General features: G+C 43.2%; 1 protein-coding gene across 5 annotated transcripts in view; it reads left to right on the top strand.

The window, feature by feature from the left end:
• The window catches only part of LOC135255816 (follistatin-related protein 5-like), a 174632-nt gene that overhangs the window by 52927 nt on the left and 107182 nt on the right, over positions 1–14523 (top strand). For all 5 annotated transcript variants that reach the window (XM_064337489.1, XM_064337487.1, XM_064337486.1 and 2 more), the window contains exon 4: positions 7419–7667. In XM_064337489.1, the coding sequence (XP_064193559.1) occupies positions 7419–7667 (249 nt within the window). The remainder of the gene's footprint in view (positions 1–7418; positions 7668–14523) is intronic.

The following is a 14523-nucleotide window of genomic DNA, read 5'->3' as shown; positions in this document are numbered from 1 at the left end:
TGAAGTGCAATATTTGCATTGCGCCTGTGACATCACCACTGACATCACCAGTCCTTTGTTATCTTCGGAAAGGCCTTTCCAGGCCACTTTTTTTTCTCATTGATGATTGCTTTGGTCGCGTACACAGTGTGTTTGGGGTCATTGCCTTCCTGCAGGACAAAGTGCTGGCCGATCTGGTTTGAGGAATTTCTTCGTACATAGCCAGACAGAAAATGTGCCTGTACACTTCTGAATTCATCCTACTGCTGCCATCATCAATAAAGACAAGTCAGCCTGTTCCAGAAGCAGCCATACATACCCGAGCCATGACACTACCTCATCCATATTTCACAGATCACGGTTCTTTGGATCATGGGCTGTTCGTTCCTTTCTCTTTCCATTTCTTTGGGAAAAGGTTCATCTTGGTCTCATCTGTCCGTTAAACATTGTTTCAGAACTCTTTGGGCTCATCTCTGTATTTTTCTGGCGAATTTCTAATCTGGTATCTTGTATCTCACTGCATACGAGAGGGTAGCGTCTTGCGGTGTCACCTTTACAAGTCTGCTGTCGAAAGTCTTCTGCGTACGGTGGCTTGTGATGTTTTCACCCCTGCCCTCTGGAGACTGCTGGTGATGTCACTGATCATTGTTTTATGGATTTGTTTAACAGCTATCAAGTCAAAAGCAGTTGTCTCCCTTGGACAACCAGTATGGTGTTTATTTCTGAGTCCACCCGTGGGTTCTTTCTTTTCCCAAGACTTTCCAAACCGCTGTACGAGATGGACTCCATTTCCGTGCTGTCCTTCTTAATAAATTGTCCTCTTGTCTCTGCTCGCAGATTAATTGGTTTTTTTTCAGCCAGAGTTAGTTCTCTGGACTTCATGATGGCGTATGCCTGTTGACTGCAAATCCAGTCTCGACAGATGAAAACAAAGGCAAAAACCAAGACTAGACACTCACCGCTGTTTTGCGTGTGAACAATCCATGCAAAAGAAAACACCTCAGCAACGGTTAGCACCTGTCAGTCATCCGTTAACTTACATTTGCACAGCTGAAAATGGGGGCACTCGACGGCAAAACAGCCTTTTTCTGTAAAACGCTGAAACACATACGCATGAAAATACCATGAAGCAAAAGCTGGCTGTCTGCACTTTGTGTCACGTTCGTCATTTTGGTCTCAAATCTAGGCAACGCGGTGGTGCAATGAGTAGCACTGTCGCCTCCAATCAAGAAGGCCTCAGGTTGTAATTCCAGCCAGGGGGCCTTTCTGTGTGGGGTTTGCATGGCTTCTCCCTGTGTCTGCGTGGGTTTTTTTCTCCGGGTACTCTGGTTTCCTCCCGCGGTCCAAAGGAACGGCCCCGTTGTGGAAATATTATGACCGCGTTGTGACAACAACAGAAAAAAAAGCTCACTGGTCACGTACAGTTGTAGGGATTGCAACGCTGTTTTGACCTACAGTATGACAGCAAGAACACTGTTACCACTGAACGTAGATATACCGTCTAAGAAATAGCAGAAACGTTGCTGGCATCGGATGCACTAATGAGATATGTAGGCTAAAGCAAACGGGTCTGGTAAGCCAGCTGACAAAAACTTGATGCGTACAGTGCTTGATCGCTCCTAACTGGTAAGACAATCTCTTTATCAGCCACATCACACTGCCCTGCTGATGGGCTGCTGTGTCTTGGGAAGCTGTGTAGCGACTGTTTACCGTCCCATATGGAAGTAAAATATAGCCAGTTGCAGTATGATCATTATTACTTTAACTCAAGTGCATAGCAGCTGCACTGTAAAGCATTGTAAAGCCGCGTCTATTTCGGTTTGTGTTTGGGTGTGGTTTTAAAATTTGGCAATACCAGTTTGGCTTGGTCGGGTTAGGTTCTTGGGTACGGGCCTTGTTTCAGCTCAGATTTGAAGCCTGTGCAGACCTCAACTCTGACAGCATGTTGGACCCCCCCTCCCCCCTCCCCCACTCATCTACCTGTAGATGTTAAATTTCCTCAGTTGGCATATAGGAAAAAGAACCATCTCACATTCTGATACAGCACAGAATTCTATTTAAGAGATAAGGAGTGTTTTATCTGAATCTTTCTACTTAAAAAAAAAGAAAAAAAGTATAACCAATGGGGGAGATAACAAGTCTATATTTTATTTTTTTTGCACAATTTCCTTTTTAAAAAAAAAAAAAAATGAACACTATGATTAATAGCCCAAATAAATAAATAATCCTAGGATAAAGTAAAAATGTGACACAGTCTTTCAGTTTTTTTTTTCCCCCCCACTGAGCAAACGCGTCTGTTATACAGCAGGACGTGTTTTCATGTTTTGTTTTTCAGGTGCACCTCACTTTGGGACACTGATAATCACTGACGTCACATGAGGCCCCCCAGGGCCACTCAAGCGTTCTCTGTGAAGTCCCAATTAATCATTAAAATCTCCACAACATTTGCAACAGCAACAATAAACAGCCACAAACAACAAACAACAACAACATTGTGTGCTTAAAGTGCAGAAAGAATATTTCAGGTATTGAGCTTCAGATTGTTTTCATATTAGTAACATGACCATGTTTATTTTATTTTTAAATGCATTTAACCCTACATGTTTTAAGCACCAGGTACCTTCTGGCTGATTTCATCTCCTGGGTAATGAACTTATAATGTGCTTCCTTTTCCTTTTTCTGTCTTATTTAAGTGGTGGTGATAGGTGGAGATGACTTACTGCACGTGCTCAGTCTGGATTAGCTTTAGTCTTTTAGGGTCAGACTTCCTGCTTCAGGAAGGGGAAGTATCACGCTGGTCAAAGTCTGCAGCGTCAGTGCATGCGTCCACAGCAACAGTATTAGGAACTCAAATAAGGTTAAAATAACCTTTTATGAAACACCTGCTAATGACATGACTGTGCGCTATGAATAACTGTCACATAATGAGTATTGTACCTTAACGGACCTGTGATTTGCAGTGACCTTCGGTATGCACCTATTGTACGTCGCTTTGGATGAAAGCGTCTGCCAAATGAATGTAACGGTCATACTGTGACAATGAAGTCAACGAGAATGTATTACGGGAAAAAAGATCTTTTTTTTCCATTAGAAGACAAAAAAAGATAGTTGCAGTATTACCATTTTGAATAGTAGGTTTTTTGGAATGTTTTCGTTTTCCCCCCGAAACTCTAAGTCAGTGTTCTAGAACTCCATTCCTTTCGATGCGATTGTTACGTCAGCTTTGGATTGTTCAGTTAAGAACATTCTAATCTCAAACTTGTGATCGTACACCTTAAAGAGTGAAACATTAAAATTTATTTTAATGGTAAGCGCTAAGCATCCGTGCTATTTTACATACCCTTTTACATTCAGAGATTATTTATCTCAGATACTCATTCTGGGACTGTTATAAGCAATAATGGGGATTTTAGTTTAGCTTGCTGTTATTTGGAATTTTGCCAAGGTCTTTGTTCCCCTGCTTGGAGGGGAAAAAAAGGCAATTGTATCTCACCACTGCAAACTCCCGGTAGACACTGGAATGGCACATCCCTTACTCAAATGAGTAAATTCAAGGGTATAGGGAGGCCCTCTGGAACAATACCATATTTTACGGTTTCAAGTTTTTCAAAATAAGTCTTGCAAAGATACACAGTAAAATATTCAGTGTTATTTCAGCTGTTAACAGTGTAACAGTGTAGCCTATGATTCTACACAGGATTATCCCTTTCAGGGATAAATATGTGCTCTTAGAATTGATTTAACACAAGATTTTTTTAAGGTTTCAAGGTTTTTAAAGTAAATTTCATCTTGGAGATAAGATGAATGCAAAAAAATCCAGCAAATTATTCAGCGTTATGTCATCTCTTGACAGTGTGTGAGCCTATGATTCTATGCAGGATTTATATGAGTCTTTCAGGGATAAATATGTACTCTGTAAGAGTTGATTTAGCACAAGATTTTTTTTAAAGGTTTTAAGGTTTTCAAAGTAAGTCCTTGGGAAAAAATACAAATGCAAAAATACACAGCAAATTATTCAGTCCTATTTCAGCTGCTAACAGTGTGTGCGAGTTGATTTAACCCCGCCATGTTTTTGTGAGTCTGCGTACTTCCTGCTTCTGCATCCCCCTATTAATATTATGCACTGTGCTATTAAGAGAGCGCATAGAATCCTAGATGGTCATGAAGCCCATTAGTAACTATGTCAGCGGCTATGCTAACCGGCTCCTTCTCCCGTATGACGGCTTGAAGCCCAAGTGGGGCCACGCTGTTGGGTTATGCCTGGACGGTAACCCAGCCGTTCAGCACCTGGGGGTGTTGCCACTGGCAGGCGCTACTCCTGCTATCACTTGCAGAAGCCTGTGATGGGGACCATGTCCTGTAGGAGGTTTCTGGGTGCTGTGAGCAAAGCTGTAGTCTTTGCACACCGTAGTGATTTGTTCTAGTTGTCGAGTAAAGGCGTTGCCCTGGTCGTATTCCTTAAGTGGGTCTCCGTGTCTACCCCCCCCCCCCCCCTTCCCCAACCCTAACCCTAAACTCCCCCACCCCCCACATAGGTGATTGGCAGCACAATCTTCTCAATTCTCAAACTGCCTTGACTCCAAAGGGCATCTGTTTTGATGGGAATTGAGTTGACCTTTCTGGTTAAATACTGTAAAATACATTTCTAAACGTTCACATGTCAAACCATTATAGGTTGCGGTAAATCAGATTTTTCCTGATTATCTGTGGCAAACAGTGGACTTCATTATGCATGCAACATGGAAAATGCTTGGGGACAGTGGGTTTCCATCTCTCTCCGGTGCCCAAGCAAACATCTGCTTGTATTTAAAAAAAAATTTTATTCCTTGTTATCGTTGCAAATATAAATTGAATATCCCAGTCTCTCTTCAGTTGGAGGCAACATTTAAAGTAAATTAACTTTTAAAATGTTTTTAAATTAATGAGAGTCTTTCTTAGATAACAACAAACAGTCGAACGATCAAAGCAAAAGCTGGTCAGATCGAGGCCCAGATAAACTTGCTCATAACCGCAGAAATTCAGCTTTCCTTACCGCACGCATTTATGTTACTTTCCCTTTGAATCTAGAAGTCATCAATAATGATTCATGGTACCAAATTGCTCATTTGTCTTTGATGTCCCTTTAAACAGACTGTTAGCGCTATCAGTAGATAACCGCTTCTTCCTTCCTTGTTTGTGGTGAAAGTAATGGATTATTGGCTTGCGCACGGTTGCTGTCAGAATGTGCTGTGAATTAAGCAGTTGTGCTGAAATGCCTGCATTTACAGGTACCGTATGCAGATTTCCTGCGTCCTGACAGTCCTTTGAATGCAGGAAGATTGAACATTGAAGCATTCCTTCTGACACATTACTGATCGTCTCCAGTGAACATTTATGCAGTAGAAGACACACCGTCAGTGGATCATTTAATATTCATGAGAAGTTCACATCAAATGCATGTTTGGCTCTTACCTGCAAATCAATTATTTTTTGTTACTTTGGTTACCGGCATCTTATGTAAGGGTTTCTAACGTTTTCAATGGAGCACACTGCTCGACATGTCTCTTTGATGGAAGTTTTTCCAAACCTATGAACTTTTTTTTCCCCGTTCTACTGTAAAAAGTTTCAACAGGCTCTGAAGACATAAAAAGGGGTACTTTGTGTTTGGGTTATCATTATGCCATTTCGCCGAGCTCAATCCCACTGAGGCTATAATGGTAGAGAATGACATGTAATTACGGCAGTGAGGTCACAATGGTGGTGAATAACATGAGTTCATAATGGCAGTGAATTATGTGAAGTCACAATGGCGGTGATTGATATGAGGTCACAATGGTGGTCAGTGACACAAGGTCATTATAGTGGGTGAATGGCATGAGGTCATAATGGCCATGAATGAGATGAGGTCAAAATGGCAGTGAATGATACAAATGTTCTGTCAGAGATGGACTGTGGAGTTTAGATAAATTGCACAGCATTTTCTGGCCTGCATGTAACAGTGATAAATAATTCTACTGTGTGTGAGAAAGGCAGGAATTGGCAAAGATTTTCTTTCCAGTTTGGTTTAATATTTCAGACTAAGAAATTAAGAAATACAGCTGCTAATGTGTTCTCTGCCAGTCAGGAACAAATTAATTATAAGCACATGTACAGTGCAGGTGTCCATTATGCTGGTATCTGGTGGGGCCAGCGTAGTTCTGATAGTTCTGCCATTTGCACGGTGAAAAATATGGTTCAAAATCTTCCCCATTTCTAAAACCCAGGATGAAAAAGGACGCAGCAAAATACATATATATTTACTTTGCTCATTAGAGTCACTGGGTGTTACAAGGGTCGGTCAGCAGATTTTACAATGAACTTGGAGATAAGACTTGTGCAACCCAAGTGGGGTGTTTTATTTACAAAAGTGCCCGAAACTATTATACAAACATTTATATATGTGTACAAAACAAAAAAAATCAGCGCATCAATTATACTTGCACAATCACACCCACCTACTGCCAGCCACACTAATGACACTGACAGCAGAAGGCCTGCTTATATACTATATATAGCTAGACTATACCATTTCAATACAATATCTAATTATATCACAAAATAAATTAAAGTATATTTTACACATATAAATCATTATACATATATTATAAGTTGCTACTTTATATCTAATAATCACCCATCTAATTAGATAACAGAACATATTATCGAATACACATTACGGTCTTCCCCCGTCTAAAATAGATAAATCATCTTGTCCAGCGCTTCCAATAAAATTACACAGAATCGTGACATTCGGTTTACGTCATCCAGTTTGAATGTGAAACAAACGAACCAAGCAACAGTTAGTAGCAGGTCTTAGCATTTCATTTATCGAACATGATATACTAAAATAAATAAATGTAATGTTTGAAAGAAGATACGTGTATGTTTAAGTTATTTGCAGTACATTATGGTGGTGAACAGATGTACAGTAGCGAATATGTTTGAGTTGACAAACCGACAAATACAAATGGTGCGCTCTACATTTATGGGATCGGCGTACTCGCACCCAACCGCTACTATGAGCAGATGCACAGCTTAAAAACCCGTTCGTTTTTAAAAATAGTGTCCTGGCAGTTTTCGCTCCGTTACACTGGGGAATAACAACGAAAACAAACATTAAAGTAAATAAAATGATCAGAATAATGTATGGTGAAATTGCTGATTTCAAACATGTAATTCGTCATGACTCAAATATACTTCTAACCGCTGCTCTGCTTTTTAAAAATTGCTGTTACACTGCTGTCTCATTACGCGTTTGGTGCTTGCAACTCGTTTGTCTACTGTCTTGTGTAACTTCGTGTTTTATGTCAAGTCCCCCTTGCAACCGAGATCTCGATCTCAATGGGGTTTTTCCTGGTAAAGTGAAGGTTAAATAACGAATAAATTAATGATTTAACACGTACGCTTTGCGCTTATTCCAGGGCTCGCTGGCGCCGATGGGCTCCGAGGGCCGTGTGAGAATAAGTACTGCGGTTTGGGACGGCGCTGCGTGCTCAACGCCGAGACGGGCCGGGGGGACTGCGCCTGTTTGGACCACTGCCGCGTCCACTACAAGCCCGTGTGCGGGTCCGACGGACAGCTGTACCAGAACCACTGCGAGCTTCACCGGGCTGCCTGCCTCAAGCGGCAGAAAATCGCCACAGTCCACAGCGAGGATTGCTTCTACAAAGGTACAGTCGCTTAGCTACTGCTCAATAAAGGCTTCTACAAAGGTACAGTCATAGTTATTGATTGATAATGGCTTCTACAATGGTACAGTCGCTTAGCTGCTGATCAATAAAGGTTTCTATAATGATAGTCATAGTTATTGATCAATTAAGGCTTCTACAAAGGTACACTTGCCTAGCTACTGATCAATAAAGGCTTCTATAATGATAATCATATGGCTGCTCTACTTTAGCTTCTTTATCTACCTGGTTTTTTGTTTATTCCCTTCTGGAAAGCTTTATATGATTAATGTTCACAGAAAATCAACAGGGACAATTGAATATTTTTTGTCCTCAGAGTTTATATGATGCTGTGCAGTGGGTTTTCTGTGAAAATGAAATGCAGTTAAAAAAAAAATGGTTGGGTGTGTAAATGTTCCTGGAATAAGCCCTTTACGTGGTACGTGCTTGGTGTCATGCGTCCGGTTTAACGTGTTGGCACAAGACTCATATTCAAATATGTACGACCGCCTTTTTCTGGGGAAGAGTTCAGTCATTTAAAAACTTCAGTTATGTGTAGATTGTGAGCGATAATCCTGAGGCAAAGTAAAGGATTTCTTTTCGGAGACCCACCCCACACCGCCCCCCCCAACCCCCCCCCCCCCCCTGGTGCCCTGATATTCCTGGAGCCATCGGTACCTGAACGAATGAGTGAGAAAGCTGATTCACGGCAATGCACAGATGCTCACCCACCATTTGGCACTGCTGCATATTTGATGAGCTGTTTTCTGAAACCGAAATTCGCATCTTTCTTTCTTGCCCTGCCGTCCTTGGAGCGGGGCTGGTTTCCTTGGCATCTGCGACCTCGATATAAACATCCGCGCGCACACACACACACCTCAGTTTTCCTGAATTTTTTTTTTTTTTTTTTTTTTTTGGAATATTCCGGAAAGGTTGGCCTGAGACGCACATTTCCAGAGAGATTTGAGTTTCGGGGGTCTCCACAGTGTCAGTCTGGGGAGGATCCGCCACATTTGCGAGGAGAGAAAATGATTGTGCATTTGAGCTCCGTTATGATCAGCGGAGAGCTTTCAAGATCAAGAATGCTTCCCCTTTTTTTTTTTTAGTGCTGCATTCAAGGTCCTGGAGTGCCTTCAGATTAGCAGGCACTTCAGAATGTCTTTAACTCTTTGTCGTAAGCTCTCAGTTCCGCTCCAACAAAGGTGAATTTTTTGCATGGTTGCCATTTACGAAAATTCTATGACCGTGGATGATATGATGAAATACACTTGGCGTGCTCTCTGTGTTTTGCGTGTGTTTACACTCTGTGTATCTTGGCCATTTCTTGCACCGTAAGAGATCCTTCGTGCTCTGCAGCCAAGACACCGTGGCTGATCCACTGCAGATTTCGCCGTTCCCTCAGCGAATGAACATTCTGTGTTATTGAATTGTTTTCCTTTTTTTTTTTTTACTGAAGTCGTTTTACTGTCTGCGAATTACAGCATATTGGCTTTAGATATATTGCTTTCATCCGCATTGCCATTAAAGGGCCTGTGCTCAATACAGCTGTGTCTCTTTGCTCCTCAGCCTGGAGAAACACATTTAAGCAAGCGCTGTATTTTCAGTTCTCCATGCTGCATTTCTTGCTGATTTCAGAGAACGCTTTAACTGACAACGGAGTTTGAAAAGAAATAAATAAATAGAAGGCATTAATAAGTGAAGGGTGTGGCTGTTTGAGTGTTTGTGTACACACATGCGCGTGCACGCACACACACACACACACATGCAATGCGAACAGGCATTTTCTACAAACTGTTTATAAACTATATGCTTGTTAGCACACATGCAAATTCATTGCTTTCAGGTAAGAAGGTACAGCGTGAGAGAGAAAGCATGTTCATGTTCATACTGATAGATCTCATGATTTCTGTGAAAATATGCCTACACAGATTTTATTGTAAAAAAATTATCAAATGATCACTTGATTAATAATTAGCCCAAATTATTTAGCCCAAATGAGCCTTCCAAACAATGGCACTTCGCTGGTTTGGATAGATCTCTTAAAACTGAGACAGACAAAAAGACTGACAGGGTTGCCATATCGACTGCTGCAGATAAACAGTGTGTTTTGCAATAATGCCAAAATTATTGCGTATGATTGCATATCCGAATGCCATTAATGTGGTTATGATGGATTTCCTGTTCCATTGTAATTTTTTTGCCCCTGGGAAAAAATTGGGTTTTTAAAAAAAGTTTTTACAGAAAAGTAGTTTGGGCTCACGATAGAGGATAGGTTCTAAAGCTGTCAGAATCGGTCACATAGTGGTGGAGGAAGAATGGCAGTGATTCATAGGTAGAACAGTGCATGCTGGGAAGGGGGTTGGGTGGTTTTCTTTTGACTTAGCAGGTATGAAATTATCTTATGAGCTTTCAAATGGATTTGGTGGGATTTAAAGCGTTCTGCCCTATCTATCCCTGCTTTGCAACTTCAATTGCTCTGTTTTTTTCTTTTTTTTCTTTTTTCCCTATTCTGTTCCCATTCCCATTTAGACTCATTTTGTTTCAGACCAGGAAAATCCATTTGAAGCTTGAATTAACGGGCAAACAAATTCAAGTTATTTTTTGTTAGGTCTGCTTGTAGCTGAGAGCCGACCGGTAACTCACTAGGCTTCTCATTTGACCTTTTCAATTGAGCTTGGCTCGCTTGCCTTTTTTTTTTTTTTTTAGACTGTAGGAGAAGTCTTCCTCCAAAGATAACGGGTGTGATGGAGAATGGAGACGGCCCACACTGCCGTGTTCAGGCCGTCCGTTCCTTTCAGTTATTTTGGCTCTTTTACCAGTTAATGAAAGACTGGCGCTCTTATCTGTGGGAGACGTCGTCCTTGTGGAGACGATTCTCGGGCGGTGTCAGCAGGCAAAAAGTCAGTTAAAAAGCAACAGCCCGCCACTTCACCGCCGCGTGTTAGCGCTTTCGTTACCCCAGCTAGTTTTCCCGCCTCGAACGCATTCTCCTTCACCCCCTCCCAAAGGTCCCACGCGCCTTTGTGAATTCAACATGGCAAATGTAACAAGCGCTTGCCCCGAAGGTGAGATTTGAACCCGTGGCCCTAACTGGCCCACAGACAAATGCGTTACCCGTCGGCTAAAGGCGAAATCGCCCCTTGCTGAGGGCAACGTTGTTCTTTTGAACCTGAGGGTTGTGTCGTCAGGGGGAGTGTTGTCGCGGTAACCTGCTATATGAGGCCTTCGCTTTTACTGCACAACGCTGTGCTTACTAGCGAGCTTAGCCGAGCTAAAGCCGCTACACAAAAATGCTGGGGTTCAGGCCCCCAAAGTCCTTTCTTTGCATATCCAACATCGCAGATATACAAGTGGTTGAGGTCCCAAATGTATATTCTGATTTAGGAAAGACTGTGTTTTGCTTGTATACCCTGAACGGCAGTGCACTTTGGGAAAATAGACACGTTGCTGGCAATTTCAGGAACAGATTTTAAGACTTCTTCAATTTGATTGTAAATGATTTTAGCAACTGTTTACTTTTTTTTCCGTTTTACTTTGCTTCGAAATCACTTGATTATTCCTTCTTTTCAACTTTTTAAAAACTTCTTTCCAGTTCGCCGACGAGTGTGATTATGTGCCGCTGAATTTCACATTCACTGCAGCACAAAATGGGGAGAATCGCACATTTGGAAGGGTGAAGCGCTTCTCGCTCGTGTTGTGAACGGGTGGCCCCATGGGGCGGCGTGTGATTGGCTTGTATCCTTGCCCGGGATGGGGGATCTCTTGGATGCCCGTGCGTCATCGTTGTGTGCCAGCGACAAAGCTGAGCTAAACTCCCCCCCCACGACCCCCTACTCCCCTTCCCCCCCCCCCACTCTCTCAGCTACACATGCAGTTCCTCGATGGACTGGGCTGTCTATGCAAATTTAATCACAAAACTAAAAATAAGCGGGAATGGGGAGGGGGGGGCGGGGATGGGGGCTGGGGGGCTGGGAGGGGGGGTGTTGCCCGTGGAGACGTGGCACGCTGTGGCGTAGAGCCTGAGCGCACATTCTAAACCGGGATGAAACTGGGTTAAACACTGCCAGCACACGGCACACTGCTGTCCATACCACCATTTTCCCTCCGTTGAGCTTAACACCTGTAATGGAGAAGGTTGTTTTATTACAGTCGCCCCATATGGAAAAATGCTATATGGACATATATGGATACTGCTGTATATACTGTGTTTTACTATATGTGCTTATTCTTTTCATGTATTTATTACACACATGCATTTTTTGGCCGGACCACAACAGCGGGGCTAGCCCTATAAACTCGAATGTCTGTGACTGAGTGACTGAGTGAGTGATGAAGTTACACCATTGGTCGGCCGGGTCCGTCCAGCCATAAACTAGGTTTTGACCTGGTCTTGTTACAACATATATTTACATACATTTCAAATATATTGTGAAAATATATTTAAATATTCAAATTTGGCCTCTTTTACATATTTATGAAATGTATTTGCATATGTTTAATTGGTATGTGTGCATTCTTGTAATACATGTAATTTCAAATATATTTAGGTACATGTTGTTAATTTATGTTTTTCATACATATGTTACACAATATATTATAATTTCCCAGCATATATTTAAACATATATCACTTTTTCGTATTGGAGAAGCGCAATCGGCAGAATCAGAAGCAGGCACTAGGACGGCGTACCGCAGGGGTGACAGGGCTCTCAACAGGCTACACGGCGAGCTCCCCGGTGGACTTGAAGGAAGCCTTATCTTCCGCGCGTCCTTATCTGCACAAAAAACCGCCAAAAATGAAGAAGCGCGAGGCCGCGTTTGGACCGCGGCTGCTCGCTGAGGGGCGGAGGTGTGTGCCGCGTGAGCGTCCGTCACGCCTGCCGCGGGCGTATCTGATTCTGCCTCAGATCTGTCGGAGAAATCCGGCGGTGTGAAGTTACGTGTGCCCTCAAAGGGTGGGGCAGCGGCGGCATTTTCCACAACGATCAGTCAGACCATTAGGTGTCAGGATTACGCAACATCAAATAGGGGACCTGTCAGCGCAGTCAACTCATACGGTACATCCATCAGGAAGCTCGCTCTCTCTCTCTCTCCCTCTCTCTCTCTCTCTCTCTCTCTCTCTCTTTCTCTCTCCTCTCTCTCTCCTCTCCTCTCACTCTTCTCTCTCTCTCTCTTCTCTCTCACTCTTCTCTCACATTCTCTCCTCTCTCTCTCTCTCTCTCTCTCCCTCCTCTCTCTACTCTCTCTCTCCTCCTCTCCACTCATCTCTCTCTCTCCTCTCCTCCCCCTTCTCTCTTCCTCTCCCTCTCCCCTCTCTCTCTCTCCCCTCACTCTCTCTTCACTCTCTCTCCTCCCTCACTCTCACTCACTCTCTCTCTCTCTACCTCTTTCTCCCCCTCTCTCCCTCTCCCTCTCCCTCTCTCTCTCCCACTCTCTCTCCACCCTCCTCTCTAAATGGATGCTGAGATACACATTATTACAGGTTGGGTACTCCAGCCCGTGTGGGAGCACACCTCGTGCGTTCTTGTGTTGTGAGCTGAAGCGATCATCTCCGCGAGAACAGCCAGAGCCCGACAATTACGCCGAGCGTCGCGTCTCCGAGTCGTTTGTCGCTGAAATATTCAAAACCCCCCCCACAGCGATTCACGGTAACATGATTGCGAGTATTGAAAACATGCTAATGTAATCCGAGTATCTGGCAGTTAGCGCAGATCTTGTCCCGTGCTGTCGCCGCCCGACGCGAAACACATAAAACATTGTTTTTAGTCATGTGGAAGAAAGACTGCGTTGATAAAACCGTTAACCTCCAGCATCTGCAAGCGCTGTGCGTTCGTATGAGGACTCTTAAAGTGTTGAAGGGCAAATTATTTTAGTCCTAATTATATAGCTCATCTTGATTAATGCTTGCATGTTCTTGAGACTGGTGAAGGGTAGAAGGAAAGAGAGAAAATAAAAAAAACCCTTCTTGGATTAAACCTTAAGCCTTGGGCCTTAATTATGGTGATTTCAAGGGAGCGGGAAAAGTAACTTCAGTCTGAGTAGTTGTCGTCGTGTTCCTCGGCAGTGACCTGTGGAAACGCTAACGCGAAGCCATTGTGCGCCTGATTACTGTTCTAAATCAGCCAAAGGGCAGCTCGTTTAATGATACATTTTTTTTTTTTAAAAAGGCGCTCGAATTCTCTCGCCACCACTCTTCCATTACACATTACAGTGTGTTAATCACGGCGTTCGACTTTCGACGGCAGGAGACCGCGGGAGCGTTCTCCTGAACAGTATTAGCAACGGAGCCCGAGCCGGTGCTAACTGCATTCCCAGGCCAGCGAAATGCGAGGGACCGCATCGTTAGCATGCTAAACGTGCTAAACGTGCTAAAGTTATGCCGGCCCTTAGAACACGAATTACAAACCGTACCGCAGGTTCAGTCAACAGCCATGTAAAAAAACCATAAAGCGCTGTGTAACAATCCAGAAGTAATCATACAAGAAAACGAGCGCTGGGGGGGTGGGGGTGGGGATGGGGGGTGGGAATAGGATGGTACAAGATGGATTCCGAGATGTACTCTCTTCCTTTATGGAAATCGAATGCGCTGCAACATACTGCAGACACCGCACGTGGAGGTTTTTTTTTTTTTTTTTTTTTGGAAAATGTAATGGTTGATGTTCTTCACAGCAGTGTCGTCGACTCTATCGACAAAAGGCTTACTGCTTGCTAGCCGGGTAGCTGTAGGTGGAATACAGAAACAGATTATAGCACAGTGGTATAACAGTGCCATGGGTATGTAGATGCATCAGGCTTTAAAAAAAAAAAAATGTTGATACTGCACTGGGGAAAAAAGTGCACGCATCCAAATGTCTGTGTTT

The sequence above is a fragment of the Anguilla rostrata genome, chromosome 5 (genome assembly GCF_018555375.3).
Source record: "Anguilla rostrata isolate EN2019 chromosome 5, ASM1855537v3, whole genome shotgun sequence".
Lineage (NCBI taxonomy): Eukaryota > Metazoa > Chordata > Actinopteri > Anguilliformes > Anguillidae > Anguilla > Anguilla rostrata.
The sequence above is the reverse complement of the archived record's forward strand: the minus strand, read 5'-3'. Positions and strand labels throughout refer to the sequence as shown.